This window comes from Carya illinoinensis, chromosome 8 (assembly GCF_018687715.1).
Source record: "Carya illinoinensis cultivar Pawnee chromosome 8, C.illinoinensisPawnee_v1, whole genome shotgun sequence".
NCBI classification, from domain to species: Eukaryota; Viridiplantae; Streptophyta; class Magnoliopsida; order Fagales; family Juglandaceae; genus Carya; species Carya illinoinensis.
Genome location: NC_056759.1, coordinates 9,228,691 through 9,244,340, shown reverse-complemented (window position 1 = coordinate 9,244,340; position 15,650 = coordinate 9,228,691). Strand labels below are relative to the sequence as shown.

Sequence of the window (15,650 nt, the reverse complement as noted above, 5' to 3'; positions counted from 1 at the left end):
CACCAAGCGGTGGGCATAGCATTTTCCATAAAAAAATTATATATGTGTAGTGCATACTAACCCCTTTTCTACAGGCATGAATTTGAATTTTAAATCTGTAGACGTTGTCCCAATGGGAACGAAGAGCGCCTCTCGCCTACTCCCCAAGTCTCTGTATATTTCTCATTTTGGATTCATACCTTCTTGCACACGACTAGCCATTTGAAAGAAACACGGGAGAGAAAATGGAGGGAGCAGGAGGGGTAAGGACTGTGGTGTCTGCCATGGATGCATACCAGAAGCTCGAGAAGGTAGGAGAGGGAACGTACGGGAAGGTGTACAGGGCGAAAGAGAAGGCGACCGGGAATATCGTGGCCCTGAAGAAGACTCGCCTCCACGAGAACGAGGAAGGCGTCCCTCCCACTACTCTCCGAGAGGTTTCCATCCTCCTCATGCTCTCCCACGATCCCCATGTCGTCAGGTATACTCTGTTTCTCCTTTTTTTGACAATCCCGCTTCTTGGTTCCCTTTCAATCGGTTCTTAATATATGTTTAATGTTACATTTTAAGTCCTGGGTATTATTTCTGTGGTTTTAGCTGGTATCTAGCTTTTCATTTCCATGGAGATTTGATTATTTTTTAGGGGTTTATTTCGTTAGTTAATTATTTGGGTTGCAACTTCTTTGTTGCTGTGATTTGATCGTCTCTTCTTTGGTTGTGTTTGCAAAATGGTTGTACCTGTTTCTTGTTGGTTTTCTAAAGTCGGTCTTCTTTCTTGAGCATGTTCCTTGTAGCTTTTTACCCTTTTGTGCAAATATTTGGTCTTATTTATTGAGCATGTTCCTTTTTGGCTTTTCACCCTTTTGTGCAAATATTTATAGATTTTTCCACTTCCAATCTAATATATCCTGAGCTCATTGTCTACTTATTGATTTGTAATGGGTGTAGTCTAGAGTTAGATTTATTTTTCTCATGCTATACAGGATCGGTTTCTTCCCAAGTTACATATTTTTTTTTAATTTAACCTCTCTTCCATTTCTTTCTACTGCTTAAGAGGTCTTAATTTTTCAATTAAACAACGCGCCCAACAGATTGATCGATGTCAAACAAGGTCAGAATAAAGAAGGGAAGACAATACTCTACCTGGTCTTCGAGTACATGGAAACTGATCTAAAAAAATTCATCCGGAGCTTCCGTCAGACCGGAGAAAGCATTCCTGCCAAAACAGTCAAGGTAAATGAATGATTCCGAATCACTGTTTTATGGTTGTTTTCCCTCCATCATAATTACAAATGTGTTTGGAAATTGGGGGATGTTTATGCAGAGTTTGATGTGTTAGGATGTTGTGGTACGGGACATACAATTACAACTGAAGTAGAAATGAGAAAGAATAAAAGAAATAATAAGAAACTTCAATTGTAGAAGAATTTCACTTATAGCAAAAGGATTACAAGAATTTCTCTCTTAAATAAGGAGAGCACAATTGACAATACCCTCTCTTATAAAAGGAGAAAACTCACTCTTTCTTATAAAAGGAGAGACAATATATAGGAGAAAACTCACTATTTTTCTCTCTAAAACTCTCTCTTTTTCTCTAAATTTTTCTTTCAAAATGGGATAGGTTTTTAAAAGCAAAAATATGTATTTATAAGAGTTAAAGGAGGTGGAAGATGGCGGAAACAAATGTGAACGCAAGCTTGATGTAGGTTATCAACTAGCCACCATTTTTGACCCATAAAGAAGATAGCGGAAGCAAGTGGAAGATGGCGGAAGTAAGTGGAAGATGGCAGAAGCAAATGTGAATGCAAGCTCGACTAGCCACCATTTTTGACCCATAAAAGTCCATAAAAGTGGCTTTACCGCTACATATCTCCCACTTAAAGTCACTTTTGTAATCCTTCTATCTTTTCTACACTTTCTATCTCTATGCCGCTTACATAACTGCTAGGCCTAAGGAGGATCGACACCAGATAAACTTGTCATTATTAATTGGCTTTGTTAATATATCTGCTAGGTTGTCTTTTGTATAGATTTTTTGTATATCCACACTTCCTTCTTCCACCTTCTCACGAACGAAGTGATACTGAACTCGTATGTGCTTTGTCCTTGAATGAAATGCTGGATTCTTTGCCAAATGCAAAGCGCTCTGACTATCACAAAATAAATCAACCTTCTCTTGTATGTGTCCGAGCTCTTCCAGTAGCATTTGCAACCATATTGCCTCTTTGCTAGCTTGTGTAGCTGCGACATATTCTGCCTCCGTTGTAGAAGTAGCCACGATAGACTGCAATTTTGAAACCCAGCTTACAGCTCCTCCAACAAGAGTAAACACATAACCTGAGGTGGACTTGCTCTTGTCAAGATCACCTGCATAATCTGAATCAACATAGCCTCTGACAGTAAAGTCTGATCCTTCATAACATAATGCGACATTTGAGGTACCCTTGACATATCTCAGGATCCTCTTTACAGCACTCCAATGCTCTTTACCAAGATTTGCCATGTATCGACTAACCACTCCCACTGATTGTGCAATGTTTGGTCTTGTACAAACCATAGCGAACATTAAGCTACCCACTGCTGATGCATACGGTACTCGAGACATTTCCATCCTCTCTGCTTCATTGCTAGGACTCATACTTGAGGATAACTTGAAATTAATATGAAGAGGGGTAGAAATTGGCTTACAATCTTGCATGTTGAAGCGTCGCAAGATTTTCTTCAAATAATTTTTCTGATAAAGCCATATCTTCCTATTATTTCTGTCTCGGTAAATTTGCATCCCTAGAATCTTGTTTGCTGGTCCTAAGTCCTTCATTTCAAACTCCCTAGCCAACTGTGCCTTTAAGTCTGTAATACGATCTTTGTTGGGGCCTGCTACCAATATGTCGTCAACATACAACAACAGAATAATGAAATTACCATCACCAAATCTCTTGTAGTAAACACAAGGATCTGAACTATGTCTGTTGTATCCAAGGCTCATGATAAAGGAATCAAATCTCTTATACCAACATCTCGGCGCCTGTTTGAGACCGTATAGAGATTTGTTCAACCTACAAACCAAGTTCTCTTTTTCTTTTTCTTCAAAACCTTCTGGTTGGAGCATGTAAATTTCTTCTTCAATTTCTCCATGAAGAAATGCAGTTTTCACGTCCAGTTGTTCTAAGTACAAGTCAAATGTAGCACACATCGCAAGGACTGTTCGAACCGTTGAGAGTCGAACAACAGGAGAGAATATTTCGTTGAAGTCTATGCCTTCTTTCTGAGCGAATCCTTTCACCACCAATCTAGCACGATACTGCTCCACTTGATCATTGCCATTTCGTTTGATCTTGTAAACCCATTTGTTTCCGATGGCCTTTCTTCCTTGTGGTAGTGGTACAAGATCACATGTTTTGTTTTTATGGAGAGCTTCAATTTCTTCTTGCATTGCAACCATCCACAGAGAAGATTCTTGGCTATTTGTAGCCTCATGGAAATTTGACGGTTCTCCATCTTCTGTTAGTAGACAGTATGCGACATTTCCCTCCATGATGTACTCTGAGTGCCAAGTTGGTTTTCTTTTCTCCCGAGTTGACCGTCGAACTTGTGGAATTGCACACTCAGCTTGTTCTTGTACTTCGTGCTCTGATATTGCTTCAGAAGAATCTGGAACTTCTAATTCTTGTCTTTCTTCAACTTGAACTGTAGTAGTCTCTGGTTTCTCTCTTGAAGTGCTATCATTTTCTTTTTCTTGTACCTTATCTTCTACAAATACAATATCCCTGCTGATTAGCACCTTGCAGGCAGTAGGATCCCACAAGCGATACCCCTTGACTCCATCAGCATACCCTAAGAAAATACATTTTCTGGATTTTGGATCTAGCTTTGATGTTTCTTGGGTGTTGTACATAACATAAACAGGACTTCCAAATGTATGTAAGTGAGAATAATCAGCTGGCTTATCAGTCCACATCTCCATCGGCGTTTTCAGATCAATTGCGGTTGATGGTGACCGATTGATCACATAACAGGCAGTCTTGACTGCTTCTGCCCAAAATGACTTGGCCATTCCCGCAGTTCTCAACATCGCTCTTGTTCGTTCTAACAAGGTTCTGTTCATCCGCTCTGCTACTCTATTTTGTTGTGGAGTGTATGCCACCGTGAGCTGCCTTTTGATACCTTCTTGTTGACAGAAGCTATCAAATTCACTACTAGTATATTCTCCTCCATTGTCTGTCCTTAAACACTTGATCTTCTTTTCAAATTCAAGCTCAACCCGCGCTTTGAATATTTTGAAAACTGGAAATACATTTGCTTTATTTTTTATTGGATACACCCAACATCTCCTGGAGTAATCGTCAATAAATGACACAAAGTATTTTGCTCCTCCTAGGGACAAAATAGTAACACAATGCTCACAAACCTTTTTGAGCCCTGGAAGAAGCTTTTGTTCAGCAAGAATCTTCAAACCTCGTTCCGACATGTGGCCAAGCTTACGGTGCCACATCATTGTTAATTCTTCTGCCGCACTTGCCAACGCAGTGGATGCTTCTCCTTCTTGTTGTGTTTCTCCTTTAAGCATGTACAAATTTGCAGCTATCTTTTCCACTTTCATCATTACAAGCGCACCTTTAACTATTTTCATGATCACATCTTGAATATGGGTTTTACACCCACTATTATCTAATTTTCCTAAAGACAATAGATTTTTCTTCAGGCCTTTCACATGTTGTACCTCCTGAATGGTGCGAACTGTACCGCCACACATCTTCAATTTGATGGTACCAATACCAGCAATCTCCAAGGCATGATCGTCTCCCATGAACACAGATCCTCCTGAGATAGGTTCATATTGATAGAACCATTCTCTCCGGGGAGTCATATGCCATGTTGCTCCTGAGTCAATAAGCCAGACATCAGCAAATTTTCTTCTACCTTCAGTAACTGTTGTTGCCTCACTGTATAAAATTTCACCATCATCTGAGGTGCTTGCTACACAACCCTGAGCTTTTGACAACTCAGGGCCTTTTCCTTTGGCTTCTTCGTTCTTCTTGAGATGCCAACACTCCCTTTTGTAGTGTCCTTTCTTGCCACAGTGATGACACTTCTTCTTACTTTTGGATTTTGATCTACTCTGATTTTGACTCCCACTGGGGCCACGTTCCGTTGATCTCCCTCTCGTCATTACCAAAGCTTCGGCTTGTTGTGAACCTCCTGGTCTATCTTCTTTGCTTTTGCGCCGACTTTCTTCTTCAAGAACTGCCGCTGCAATATCATCGAAGACTAGAACTTCAATGTTGTTGGTTAAGTTGATGATGAGTTGATCATACGAATCAGGTAGACTTTGAAGTAGAATTTCAGCACGTTCACCCGTCTCTATGTTATGCCCCATTGCTGTGAGCTGTGAAAATAAAGTGTTGAGGGTGTTGATGTGGTCTGTCACCATAGTTGACTCCATCATCCGAAGGGTGTAGAGTTTTCTTCTCAAGAAAATTTTGTTGTGTAGTGATTTGGCCTCGTACAATTTTGTCAGAGTATCCCATATCTCTTTTGCTGTCTTTTTCTCCGCCACACTTGACAATACTCCATCAGCTAGTGCTAGGTGCAGATTAGCAATAGCATTGCCATCCATCTCGTTCCACTTGCCGTCGTCAGTGATCTCATCGGGCCTATCTCCAATTGCCGTCAAGCAATTATCTTTCCTCAAAATTACTTTTATTCTCATTTTCCACAATGAGAAATTACTCCCATTGAACTTCTCTATTTCGTACTTCGTCGCCATTATTGAAGATGCCTCCTTTCCACTAACTGGATCTAACTGTAGCACGAAAACCGACTATAAACCTGATGCTCTGATACCACTGTTAGGACGTTGTGGTATGGGGCATACAATTACAACTGAAGTAGAAATGAGAAAGAATAAAAGAAATAATAAGGAACTCCAATTGTAGAAGAATTTCACTTATAGCAAAAGGATTACAAGAATTTCTCTCTTGAATAAGGAGAGCACAATTGACAATACCCTCTCTTATAAAATGAGAAAACTCACTCTTTCTTATAAAAGGAGAGACAATATATAGGAGAAACCTCACTATTTTTCTCTCTAAAACTCTTTCTCTTTCTCTAAATTTTTCTTTCAAAATGGGATAGGTTTTTAAAAGCAAAAAAATGTATTTATAGGAGTTAAAGGAGGTGAAAGATGGCAGAAGCAAGTGGAAGATGGCGGAAGCAAATGTGAACGCAAGCTTGATGTAAGTTGTCAACTAGTCACCATTTTTGACCCATAAAGAAGATAGCGGAAGCAAGTGGAAGATGGCGGAAGCAAAATGCAAGCTCAACCAGCCACCATTTTTGACCCATAAAAGTCCATAAAAGTGGCTTTACCGCTACATGATGTTCCAACTTTGCAATGGTGTTGCTTTTTGCCACGGTCATGGAATCCTACACAGGTAATTTTCCAACTATTTTTTTTTTTCCTTCAAAACGAATCGTTCTAAATGAGTAAACTAGAATTGTGTACTCTTTCTCTTTACTGTTTTTATGTTAAGGGATCTGAAACCTCATAATCTCTTGATGGACCCAAAGACAATGATGCTTAAAATAGCAGACCTTGGACTGGCTCGAGCGTACACTGTGCCAATCAAGAAGTATACTCATGAGGTAAAATCATGTTTTTTCATGTATGCATTTATGTTTATCTCAAGTTATCTTAACTGAATCATAAGTAAAAATTGTGTCTAATTGATGTTCCAGATATTGACTCTTTGGTATAGAGCTCCAGAAGTCCTTCTAGGGTCTACCCATTACTCAACCGCAGTAGATGTGTGGTCTGTTGGCTGTATATTTGGTAAAAGATCCTTATTTCAGAGAAACTAGTTTGATCCTCGATTGAATTTGTTCGTCACCATATCAGACATTTGGTTTAAGGGTTTATTTATTTCATCTGAGTTGTAGCTGAGCTCCTCACAACACAAGCACTGTTTCAAGGAGATTCTGAACTGCATCAGCTCCTTCACATATTCAAGTTTAGTGATGCAACATCTACTCTCAATGTGTCACCCTGGCTTCTGTATTCGTGTGCCAACGTAATTTGTTTTTTTTCTGGGTTTTTGATGCAGGTTATTAGGTACCCCAAATGACGAAATGTGGCCTGGGGTAAGCAACCTAACTCATTGGCATGAGTACCCCCAATGGAGACCCAAACATCTTTCAACAGCTGTTCCTAACTTGGATCAGGATGGACTGGATCTGTTGTCTGTAAGTTGGACCTACTCACCCCTTCAATTGGCCATGCAATGGTTGCTCTAGACAAAAAGATGTAATAATTGACACGCTTAAGACGCTATGTTTTGTAGCAAATGTTGCAGTATGAACCCTCCAGGCGGATCTCTGCAAAGAAAGTTATGGAACATACTTACTTCAATGATCTGGATAAGGACTCACTTTGAACAGAAAGCTACCTGGATGGGAAATCTTTCTGCTGGATATTAACAGAAATTCTGTAGAAAACCAAATTTGTTTTATGACAGAATTTGTAATATATGTCATTGCACAGAATCCTCATAAAATATTTTAATGAACATATGGTTTTCATAACTTTTCTTAGGGCTGTGTTAAACCAAATTTAATTTCACTAGTCTGAATTTCACAATTGATCAGAATGTCGACGAATCTAATTTCACTAGTCTGAGATTTTATTTTTTTTAGAGAAATAGTATAGCCACAAAAGTATTACACAAAAGTAATCTCATAAACTGATATGGTATGATTAGGTTCGTCAGATTGTAAAGTGTATTGGAAAGATCACATGAAACTACCTCAGTTTGTGGGATTATTTTTATATAATTCTTTTGTGGCTGTAGCACTCATCTTTAATTTAATCTGATCCGACTTTCTTATTCCAAATACTTCAAAAAAAAAGTCCAAAATCTGTTGTAAGTCGCACATTCCACAATTGGCTGCAATAATAGATAAGATTGTGGATATATTTAATAAAAGCTGAGACTTCAAGCCACGAGCCAAATGAAGGCGGTTGACCATAGAGTAAGTGAAATCGAAGCCAAGGCATAAGTCCACAGCATGATCACAGAACATTCATTCTCTCCTGCTCCAAACAGTTGAGTCATGACTCCTGGCATTTGATATTAGAATTAAAAGGTTTAACAAGGTCCAGATGCAAGTCAATTGAACAAGACTTTAACAAATTCCAAAGTTTTTTGGTTTACGAATTATCAAACTATTCAATATATTTTAAAGCACTATGGCAAAAATTTTCAAGTCACTTTATATCTGAATGAACAGATTTACCTATGCTCATAGCAGGAGGAAGTGCATACTGGAGCAAGAGAACGAACCGGTACAATGGATCCGAGTGCAGCAAACCAATTTTTTGGGCACCTTTAATAATGAAAATCCCTGTCAAAGGCAGGGCAATATAACGAACGATTACAATGCCAATGATAAAGGATTTTCGAATTCCTTGGCCTTGCAAACCTGAAAGACAGATATCAGTTGCAACTTCCCTGTTGCAAATGTGGCAAAAGTCCAACAGAAAGTTGGGCTTTGATGTCAAAAGATAGAGCCTCATATCAGTTATTACCTTTGAGAAGGTTTCCACCGATTATCAGAGTGACAGCTGGAATGGCTCCATCTCTGTACTTGTGAAGAGAGTATTGGGAAACTTAGCAGCAAGGAGAAGTTGAACAACAAAAAGATTCTCATTTTGTGAAATGTAACGATGTAAATAACATGGGCAAAAAATAAAATCCAATTTCTTGTTTCGCACTTCGTCTCAGGAGTAAAATTCTTGTTTCAGCAATTCAATAATAAGAGAAGCGTTTTAACTAATGAATCGATATCAAAATTATGCCATTCTGGATACCTTTCTCTATGTGCCTTTGAATAATATGATGCAATAGTTTGTATAGGTCATGGAGTAAGTACATTGTGCAGCAAAAGGGATTCATAATGCTCATTCACCCACTTTCACAATAAGCTCTAACATTATATTTGAGGATTGAAAGTGCACATTCAGATATAAAATGTGCTGAATTCTACAAACTCATTCAATTAACCAACAAATATCTATTACCTACATCCTGAAAAAAGATAATGACCAATATATCCAGAGTTTAACAGATTTAGGGCATGAGTTTTATACCCCAACAAGAGGACAGAGTCTTGGATAACACGAAGAGGAGCACCTTCACCAATCATTAACTTTCGGATCTCGGGGACAAGTCCAATTACAAACCCAACAATCTACACGAGAAAAGAGCATGAGGTCAATGTGTCCATAACTAAGCAAAAGTTTGGATTAAATATACCAGCCTCCCCACTAGCAAAGAAAACCAGCACAATCCAAGTTAGAAAGAAGTCATGGCTGGCATGAGCGCACTTGGGAGTCAAACATTCTGATGGGGACATAGTCTGTACTCCAGATTGGAGGCACAGTGAAACCAGACATGAGACAACATGCTTTCACATATTTGGTTATAATCTGATCACCTAGTGCTATTTCAAAGCTCCAATGAAGTTTATACATTCACCTAGGGCCAGGACATAGCACATGGCGTGTTATAGATGTGAAAATTTATTCTATATGGAAGTTGGAAACATAATATAACTCATTCCACTAGTTGTATTAGTCATTCTTCTGTAAAATGCAAAGTACATCCACCAAGGAGGATGAAATTAGTTTTGTTTATGACAGCTAATTTAGAATCAGATATACCCAAGGAAACAGTGCTAAAAGTACATGAAAGGGGATTAGATTAAAACAAGCAGTTCAATGGTCATACCGCTGCAATAGTTGAAGGATTAAGTATCGCGCTCATATTAGTTTTTCTGAACAGCATTGATATATTTTGCTTTACTTTATCTGTAACTGAAACCTGAAATTGACTTCAATAAATAATGAAATCACAGAATACCTTCTCTGAATGAGAATACTACAATAAACCATATACTAGTGCAAAGAATTTACTAGATCTACCATAATGAATCATACAGAAAAAGGTAAAATCTTAACTATTCTGGAATGAAAATTTATAAAAGAAAGTCGTGCTAAGACAACACTTTTCTGCAAAAATAGGTTTGTTCTTCACATGCAGCCAACAGGTCTCCAAGACTGAGTCAGTTTGTCTAATATCCCAATTGAAACCATCAACTCAATACCAGAATACCCCAAAAAGAAAACGAGAGAGACATAATTTTCACATAATGTACCAATAAGAAGTAAAGCTCTCCACTTGCTGCATGTCAAATAGAAGAAGAAATCGTCCTGTAAGGGACCTTAACATGAAACCTGGTGAATCTCAGTATCTGTATTTGCAATTATTTTGACAAGAAAAAAATTAATCCAAATGAATTGTAAGTTTCAAAATTGTAGCTAAATGCTGAGAGCCCCTTTCAGGCCTCTCCTGAGTTTGCTACAAGAATTCCTCAAATTGTTAGACAAGTGGGACAGTTTATGGCCAGGGTTGCAACTGGGATGAAATAACGCCAAAGAATATTTAATGTAAGAAGTAATATACAGATGAAAAGCTAACCATATTGATGCTGGAGACAACCTCAGGTTTCGCTACAGATCTACTGCAGGGAACTGCACATTGATGATCTTCATTGTCCTCAGCTATCATGTCCTTGGAGGAAGAAGGTAGCGGCTCTATGCAACTCTCTGGGTCTGATGTGGAGGATTCTTTGGAAGGCATACTGATAGAGATTTCACTTACTTCTGATCCTTTGGTGCTTCTCCTTGAAAATATCCGTACGATATTATACGCGTAAGACCAAATATAAATGCTTCCAATCTGAAATGTCATAGCAAACAATTGCTCACATTACATAGTTAAACAGGGTAAGATGTACTGAAACAAATGCTCACATTTCATATATTAGGACAACAAAATTCTAAACTGAAGGCGAAAAATGTATACCATATGATTATTTAAATCTCAATTGGATAATCTTTCTATTTTATGAGATACCAACCATAATCGAAAACATTCTCAATTTGTTGGGCTAGAGTCTTACTGAGACGATTTTTTTTGTTACAGACCACCCAAGAGTTGGCATATATATACTAAAATTTGATGGTGGTTATTATATAGTAAAAGTGGTTATAAACATCTTAAAATTCACAAGAAGCAACTAGCAAGATCATCTGATATCCTTCACCCTTGGAATCCAAGCAAAATATTATAAATAACTTCAGAGTTCAGTCCAGAAAAAGAAATGCAATAAAAGGAAAGGGAAATACCGCCATTGAAAGTGAAACATAACCCATTCCATTTGTTTGACAGACATCAGGTGCTCCAAACGGCCCTCCTTTTTCTTTACAAATAGACGGGATTATAATCAACAGAATGGTCCCTAAATTTCCTGTTCACATAAGGGGAAAAAGTGTGTGTCAATGATTTATAACATAGGACACGTAGAATAATAGCACTTCATTGAATTACATCCTCGAATAAAATTAGTGTACTATGAAGATGAAACGATGCAGAATTTTTTAGGAAGTAATTACTTTAGCTATGTTTTTCACCAGAGAAAATAAACAAACAAGTCATAAAAAATGTTGAGACAAAAAATATTGTTTATTGCTTCTTGTCAAGGTAATCAGCCTCTACAACCCCAACGACTCTACTATGCATGGATAAGTTAACCCATCATTGGTGCAATAAGCCGATGGTAAGTGAGGTTGATAACCCTTCAAGGGTAATCCAGCTTTCGAAAGCCAGGACAGAGCCTCCTCCAATGACTGATTAAACTTCTGATTGCAAGAGTGAGCAAGCAGGTGAAATGAAATCAAATCAAATCAAATCTTCCTTAAAAATTGCATTCTGTGTCCATCATCAATTTCTTAGATACTATGGAACGTTTAATGAAAGGATTACTGCACTTCTGATCGTCTAGTTATTTTGAGCAATAAGGAAAGGAAGTATCTATATCTTTATGTGTGTGTGTGTGTGTGTGTGTTTACCTGCAGAGCAGCAACCCAATATGAGGCCACTCAGGTGTGGAGGAGCTCTTGTAACCAGGATAACTATCCATCCAAGAATAGAACCAATAATAAATGTGATGAGGATATTGATTGGCATAAACCACCTACACACCCAACCAAATTCACTTCAAAATACTAGAATTGTAATACTCAAAAAAAGAATTGAATTTTCTTTTTCCAGTGAGCTTCGGCATAGGTTAAAGTGGACTGAGAACTGAAATCACATCTCAACGATGCTCTTGCTTGTTATTGTTTGGGCCAGCTTGGAGGCTACAAGGGCTGGACAAAATACATAGAATGCAACCTGTTAACAAACAAAGAATACTCTAATAAGAGACTGCACAGTGCATTTAATCAATAATGCTTGTGAAACAACATAGAAATGAATCAACGAACAACTAACAGTATTTAAATGCTTCCTAGCATCTTCCCCCAAAATATCGATACCATCTCGAGCAAGATAAGCCCCAAGTCCGGTAATCAAGAGCAGTTTCAAGACAGGAACTGATGCTGTGATGAAGAGCTGCAAAAGCTTCATGTTGAGATCCCCTCACAACCTTGAAAACGACCTTCACCAACCACACCAAAAGCCAATATTATGAAAAATGCCTTGAGAGAGAGAGAGAGTTCAGATTAATTGACTGCTGTCTGAAACACAAATGATTCGAACAATAAAACGGAAAAATACCCAAAATGGCTAAATCATTCATACATATAACAAAATGCCAACACCTGCAACTCGCCGAACAATAGGGGTACAAAGGAATCACATGGAATTACCCGTTGGCTTATTTAAAAACCTTTTCGATTCTCATAAGGTTAAATCCCAGCTTCTATTGAACAAAACTGCATATCTAGTTCAAGTATCACAGGAACATTTGCTTGGAATCGTTGTGGAGGATTCATTTCTTTGTAAGATGGTCTAAAGATTAAAAACGAAAACGATTACAGGCATGCACAAATAGTTTTATATATTATATATCCAGCTTCGAGATTTTGAATTAAATATCGACTAAACAAACCAAAAGATGCAAAACATTTATGGATTCCCAAACGGACTAAGTAAGAAAGGCTGTATATATTGAGTACGAAACGAAACAGAAAATTTGAAACGTGTGAGTCCAACCAGCTAACTCTTCAACACGAGAGAGAGAGAGACACCTCGAAAGAACCTCCTATTTCCTCTGCTCTATGTCATCCATGCAACGATCCCACGTGTGAAGAACTCAAGGAAGGCAATAAGGTTTTTATAAGAGAACCCAGAGAACATAGCACAGGCGAAGAAACGAGGAGAAGCCTAACTAGCAAATCGGACGTCTCACATGACTGAGTCTCGAACCGTGTCATGTCTAGATTCTAGGGACGTACACAGTGAATTACTTTCGAAATGTTTTATTTTGTTGTTATCTATCCATTACTACAACAAAGCAAGCAAATCTTTTTATAAAATATTGCACCTAGTATTTTTTAAACCAAGGAATAATGATAAACCAGAGCCTAATCCGATCCACAATACTATTATAATTACGAATAATGCTGGGTGCTATTTAGCTCTAAAAGATTGGAGAGAGATACATATTTTCACTCACAAAAGAAGTTAAAAAGAGTTTCATAAGCCTTGGGATTTAGGTAGGTGAAGGAGCTCCCAGTCTTTAATTCCAGCAGTCTTCCCTCCAAATATCAGTTCAGCAAACCTCGGTGATGAGCAATGTTCGCTGAGATACATCACAAGAGTACTGCAATATATAAGAAGAAGAAGAAGAAGATGTCATCCCATCCGAGCATATGTTCCAACTACAACTAATATCCGAGGATTTCGAGCATATATGTCTAAACCATCTCATGAGTATATATTCCGACCATCCGCGCGAATAAATATTTCGAACATATATTTCGATCATCTGAGCGCGCATATGTTCCGGCCATTCGAAAATGTACTTAGATTATCGATCCAAGCATATAATTAATTATCAACTATCTAAGTAAATGTTTTAACCATCCGAACATTGTATGCCAATCATGCATCCTCGTTGAACATGTGTGCACTTCATTCCTGCATATGTACCCGGCCATCAAGCCGAACATATATTCCGACCATCCAAGTATCTTTTTCAGTTAGTTTTATTATAGTTATCCAAATGAAAATTTCTACAAATTACTCCGCTTCCATCCCACTATGACGAAGTCTCATTGTTCATCAACTTTTGAGTTTCTTCTTTAAAAAATTAAGAATAATGTTATACATTATATTATCATCCTAGCGATAATTTTCGTCACACTATATAAGATACGGCACAGATATCATCCAATAATAATTCAGTGTCAGCTCAATAGAATGTAGGGCCTAAGACGAGAATTTTGAGAAGACCTTTTATTATTTTAAAAACTAAAATTCAGTAAATATATTTTAATTTCATTTTTTACATTACAATTTTATTTAAAAACTATTCCTATCGGTTTGCAACATAAAATTACTATTTAAGGTATAATACCCCTTCTCAATGAATAACAAACTTAATCATTGTTACAAAATTATTAATTTAGAGAAGATTTTATCAAATTTAGTTTTACAGTGGCCCTCACCTCTTCAAAGAATTATACAAAAAAGAATTAAATTTTGCTATTTATAATTTTCATATTTTATATTAAAATAATAATGACAAAAGACAAGTGCATGTATTCTTAAAAAGAGAGTATGTGAAATAATTATTACATAGAGATACTTTTAAAACTAATAATACAATAAGATGTATTTGATGCATTTAATCGATCTTCTCTGATTGAGTTAATTAATTTTTTTTCTGTTTTTTTAATATTTGGGATTATTTTTGGGTGGGTCTTCAGGCTGCCCGGGGATGATCTAAGAGTGATAATAGTGACACATTTTATATGATGTAATATAAATATGTATAATTACTCTATTCAAATAATTTTATTTCATACAAACATTTTTTTTTTTTCCATCTAATTTTTATTTAAAGGGCTCTTCAATGCACAAAAGATACTTCAATCTTACTTTCCAAAATAACTAACCATAAATTTCGTCATCTTTCATTCATAACATTTTTTCTTCTTCTATTGTATCAAATAACCATAAATTTAAAATAATTTGGAAGGCCATAGAATCTTAAAGGTCGAAAATACTTCGTATTGTTTTTATCTGTAATATTTCATCTTCTTTCATAAATAACATTTTGTCTTCTTTTATTTATATCTATTACGTACATTAAAATTAGTAATCGAAGAAGAACATCTTTAAATAACAAATTCACATAATTAAGTTATAAATAAAATTAAAAGAAAATAAAACTAATAAATGATCATATTCAGTGTGATGCGCAGGTGCCATGCACAATTGGAAAGAACTCCCCATCTTGAACAGGAAGAAAGAGGTGTAACATGGAAAGCGAAAATATATATTTGAGTAATGTAACACATAATGATGGAGTGTGCAAGTACCGTATAATTCTTTCAAAAAAGAATAGGCTCTACTATATGCAGTCGCTTTGAAAAAAAGTAAGATCTACTATTAAAAAATTAATTTATTTTCATATGGGACTCATATTTATTTATTTTTTTTAAAATAATTATACGGTGTTTGTATACTTACGATTACAAATATCATTTCTCATATCCAATTACAGCTGGATTTGCTCATAATTTAATAACACACTGAGATGCC

General features: G+C 36.8%; 2 protein-coding genes across 11 annotated transcripts; one reads left to right on the top strand and one right to left on the bottom strand.

Annotated features, from left to right (window-relative positions):
- The first annotated feature begins 254 nt into the window (after nt 1–254).
- Nucleotides 255–7,592, top strand: LOC122274271 (cyclin-dependent kinase B2-1-like). Of its 2 annotated transcripts, none has more exons than XM_043083309.1 (8): nt 255–460; nt 1,071–1,212; nt 6,340–6,413; nt 6,513–6,624; nt 6,718–6,811; nt 6,919–6,988; nt 7,083–7,221; nt 7,320–7,592. In XM_043083309.1, the coding sequence occupies exons 1-8, from the start codon at nt 264–266 to the stop codon at nt 7,410–7,412; spliced, it is 921 nt and encodes a 306-aa protein (XP_042939243.1). In that variant the 5' UTR covers nt 255–263; the 3' UTR covers nt 7,413–7,592. The 2 variants fall into 2 exon arrangements, with proteins under 2 accessions (XP_042939243.1, XP_042939242.1); XM_043083308.1 differs by having other exon boundaries at nt 264–460; nt 1,071–1,206.
- Nucleotides 7,593–7,834: 242 nt separating this feature from the next.
- On the bottom strand, nt 7,835–13,712 carry LOC122274270 (protein PIN-LIKES 3-like). Of its 9 annotated transcripts, none has more exons than XR_006228267.1 (11): nt 12,681–13,065; nt 12,372–12,537; nt 12,193–12,272; nt 11,948–12,072; nt 11,225–11,346; nt 10,515–10,775; nt 9,765–9,857; nt 9,125–9,225; nt 8,564–8,644; nt 8,272–8,457; nt 7,835–8,095 (listed from the first exon to the last, which is right to left on the bottom strand). XR_006228267.1 is itself a non-coding variant. In XM_043083304.1 (11 exons), the coding sequence occupies exons 2-11, from the start codon at nt 12,504–12,506 to the stop codon at nt 7,971–7,973; spliced, it is 1,281 nt and encodes a 426-aa protein (XP_042939238.1). In that variant the 5' UTR covers nt 12,507–12,537; nt 13,558–13,712; the 3' UTR covers nt 7,835–7,970. The 9 variants fall into 9 exon arrangements, 8 of the variants coding, with proteins under 8 accessions (XP_042939238.1, XP_042939236.1, XP_042939237.1 ...); XM_043083304.1 differs by lacking the exon at nt 12,681–13,065 and adding an exon at nt 13,558–13,712 and having other exon boundaries at nt 8,564–8,616; XM_043083302.1 differs by lacking the exon at nt 12,681–13,065 and adding an exon at nt 13,130–13,280 and having other exon boundaries at nt 8,564–8,616.
- Between the last annotated feature and the right edge of the window lie 1,938 nt (nt 13,713–15,650).